Consider the following 3,769-nt stretch of genomic DNA (forward strand, 5'->3'; position numbering starts at 1 on the left):
AATAATTACATTGGCTGATCAATTCCTAAATCTATAACCCAAAGACAGTTTTTATCTCTAATCTCTTCTATCTAATCCATATTTCTATTATCTCTATTCCATTATCTCTAATATATTATTTCTTATCTCTAATTTTTTATCCCCAAACATTAAAAATTATTTATCAGCTGTTTCATTCTCAAAACAACCGCTAGATCACGCCACATACACACATTTTTCTCGGTAACATTCAGCATGACACACAGATTTTCCAACGCACAGTTCCTTCAATCAAAAAGTGTTTTTCAATTTCTTATTACAATAAAGAAATATTTTTAATTTTATGCTATTGGAAGAATTAATTATACCTACAATTTCTGATAAATTACTATAAAACTCATTTATCATGCATCGTAAAAAAAAACCCATTAATGATTGGTTTTTTTATTAGAGAAATACAATTTATTTAAAATAAATTTTAATAAAGTAATTATAAATTAAGTATGTATACAATGTAACTTATATAAATTATTTGACTAATTAGGATTTTATTCGAGGTGCGACAACTGGGTTTGGAAAGAGAAGTAAATTTGTATTTATGGTGATGTACAAAGATATACAAGAATAATAATATATCAAGTTAAAAAAGACAAAAATACGGAATAGACGTTTGCATGTTTATAAAAATATCTAGAAGAAATTATTATTATCTACAATAACCGTCAATCTTTGTTTAATCACTAGTATGACACTTTTAAATGACTGTAGGTATTATATGTCTCTAATAATACACACATTATAACAACAAATAAATCGTTAAAATTTTTAAAATGGTTTGTTTCCATTATATTTATTTTATATGTAAATTAGATATTATTCAAAAGTATTTTAGAACTTTCTGAATATATTGAATAGTATAACAGATAAAATGGAGAAAAAATGTTATAATTAGTATAAAATAAGTGTCTCAATCGATATGATACAAAAACTTTATTGGATTACATAAATTCCACTTGAGTTGAAAATCATTAAAAATCCTATGTCGGCAATCATTTTATCAGGCATCGTTATATTATCATCAGTGAACACTATTACTGCTTGACATGGAATGTTTGTAACAGGAATATACCTGCATTTATAACTTTTTACATAATTTATATTATCCAGACGGAATCCTGCGTTTGATATACCAGGAGGCCAGGTACCTTCGTTATGTGCTCTAAAAAGTTCTTCCACAATATCTGCTGGCCAACGTCTATCAATCAAAAATTTCTTGACGGCATTCTGTAAATAAAAACGACGATATTAATTTTGATATTTTTGAATAATGCGTTTTATTACAAAAATTACCAGACAGAATGGCCTAGGCATGGATTGCAATCGTAATAAATCCCAAACTCCTGCTGGTTTTAAGGAATTTCGAAGTTTATCTATTGTCGTTGAACGTATTTTGAGTTTATCCATTTGTTTGGCCAATAATTCTACTTCCGTTGCGTCTATTTCCATGCTAACGGCCTTAAGACAATGATAGATTAACTTAATTGAATAAAACAATACTGATTGAGTGCTATAAGCAATAAAAACTACTATACAGTCTGCATGTTCATTTAACGTTAATGAAACGATATGTATTTATGACAAGTCATGGTCAAAACAGTATGATTTTAAATAATATAAAATTCAAATTTTAACGGATGGATATCAAATAATATTACGTAGGGTTCTACCCTTCCTAGGAAAAAGGGTCTTTGATATTCTGTTTGGTCTGTCAATGAATATTGTTAGTGGTACTTTATCGAAAGAATATTTCCGTGCAAATTTAAAACTCATTTGAGTATTCTTAAAAAGGTGAATGGGTGAAATGTATTTATTTTTAGTCCAATAAAGAACCTTTCATGTTCAGTATAGTACCATTTCTTATGCATAGAGTCTGTAGACACAAAAAATAGAAAAAAATAGTATAACTATTGTATAATTCTAAATGAAAAATATGTTGGCATAACAAATTAATTGTAATGCATTTTAGCGCTTTGGTAGTTGGTCTTTCTTAAACATACAGATTTGTTTTACACTCGTTCTGGGTTTATAATTTGTTTATCTGGTATATTATTAACTTATATTTATATAATAATAATAAAAAAACAATTACTTAAGTAAATGATAATAAAAATAATAGTTTAGGAATAGGTATACAAAAAGTTATTGTTGAACATACCTCATCGCTATTAGAATATACTGTTGCAATATAATACAATATGAAACATAATAAAATAATAATATTCTTCGTATTCATGTTTTGTGTTATACAGTTTCGTATTAACGCTCGAAGACTCTTAACTATATGAAATATATTTCACAAATGGTTCTTTTGCTCAGTAAGTTTAGTAAGTTTGATGACAATTAATAAATTCAATTTTATGAGTAACTGACAGTGTACACAGACACGTTTAAAACAACTGTGTTATTTGTTGAACATGAAATATCGCGGTATTGATTTTATCAAAAAAACCTTTTTAATAACAATTTGGTTTAATGTTTCATCGTGATAATACATTTTTCTGGTTTAATATAAATTTTTTATTTAAAAAAAAAGAATACTATGGCGGGTTTCTGTACTGGTTTTAACTTTAAACTATACTTGGTTAGTACTAAACAGATTTAGACTGTAAGTGGTTTTTTTAGTGGTTAAGGGTTTACTTAATTATTTTATTATTTTATTTCTTTACTATATACAACCACAAGTGTTACTTAAGTTTTTTTTATCGCGTTACACCTCATTTTTTGATGATATACTACAATTTTGAAAAAATTAACTCCATTAAAAAATTTTTATTTTCATCAAACATTAATAATTTAAAAGTGAGAAGGGTGGAGTTTAGTATTATTTTTATCAACCGTACTCCATCTCCCGTCCTAAATTCTAATAACATCTTCGGTCATTACATAACCACTAATGTAGTCCTTAAAGTAGAGTTTCAAAACATATTATTTCAATATTTTTTTCGATTCCGCACAAACGCAAAACGATTACTATCAATAACTTCTTAAAAAATCAACATATTTTCAGTTGTTCGTATTTCATTGTTGTGGTTAACGTTGATGTATTTTTTTTTTTATGTATACAAGTGTTCCACAACTTGGAAATGTAATGACTTAAATTTAAAATTTAAAACAACCTTCAAAAGCGTTTCAAAACTCATAATGAGCTTAAAATTATATTGTGCGTAAAAAACAGCTACGATTAAATACATCATGAAACTATTATTTCAAACAAAATAACTTTGTTTGGTATTTTTTGAAGAGGAAGGAATCTATGTCTCTAAATATTTAAGCTTTTTATGTATAATTGTTGACATAATATGGACTTGCTTTATCAAGAAATAGGTTCAGTAGTTTAAAAGATATCGTGGGTTCAGATATAATAAAAATAAATAATAAATTATAATCCCATTATTGTAAAAACAAGAACTTCACACCTACTTATAAAAACAACACCTCTAATAACTATAGCAATAGTTTAATATCATTACACATAGTTTTTTCAATCACTGGCACGAGTCCGTTTTTTTATAGTTTAAACTTAATAATTTAACTAAAAAAACACCTGAAAATACGTTTAGAGAATAGTGTGCACACTTTGTGTGAATGTCGAAGGAATAACAAAACATAAGTTAACAATCTTCTCGAAACAGCTAAACTGTTTTAGGTATCGTGCACATTGCTGTTTTTTTTTCAAAACTTTGTTTTATAAAACAAATATTATTTTTAAAAAAAAATGTACGGAAAACAA

General features: G+C 26.4%; 1 protein-coding gene across 1 annotated transcript; it reads right to left on the reverse strand.

Moving 5' to 3' along the window:
• Positions 1 to 499: 499 nt before the first annotated feature.
• On the reverse strand, positions 500 to 2,372 carry LOC126843311 (uncharacterized). The gene is made up of 3 exons (XM_050580737.1): positions 2,195 to 2,372; positions 1,330 to 1,494; positions 500 to 1,263 (listed from the first exon to the last, which is right to left on the reverse strand). Exons 1-3 carry the CDS (start codon positions 2,270 to 2,272, stop codon positions 970 to 972), a joined length of 537 nt encoding a protein of 178 aa, XP_050436694.1. The 5' UTR covers positions 2,273 to 2,372; the 3' UTR covers positions 500 to 969.
• Positions 2,373 to 3,769: the final 1,397 nt, after the last annotated feature.

Source organism: Adelges cooleyi, unplaced genomic scaffold (assembly GCF_023614345.1).
Source record: "Adelges cooleyi isolate 19-005CV unplaced genomic scaffold, UGA_ACOO_1.1 ACOO_flye_CR_arks_rails_tigmint_CR_PRNA_574, whole genome shotgun sequence".
Lineage (NCBI taxonomy): Eukaryota > Metazoa > Arthropoda > Insecta > Hemiptera > Adelgidae > Adelges > Adelges cooleyi.

Bases quoted from the DNA above. Each gene is read 5' to 3' on its own strand.
- LOC126843311 (XM_050580737.1), bottom strand. From the start codon at position 2,272: ATGAATACGAAGAATATTATTATTTTATTATGTTTCATATTGTATTAT. The intron at 1,495-2,194 runs GTATGTTCAACA...CATTGTCTTAAG, and splicing joins TATATTCTAATAGCGATGAG to GCCGTTAGCATGGAAATAGA. The intron at 1,264-1,329 runs GTAATTTTTGTA...TTTTATTTACAG, and splicing joins TGCCTAGGCCATTCTGTCTG to AATGCCGTCAAGAAATTTTT.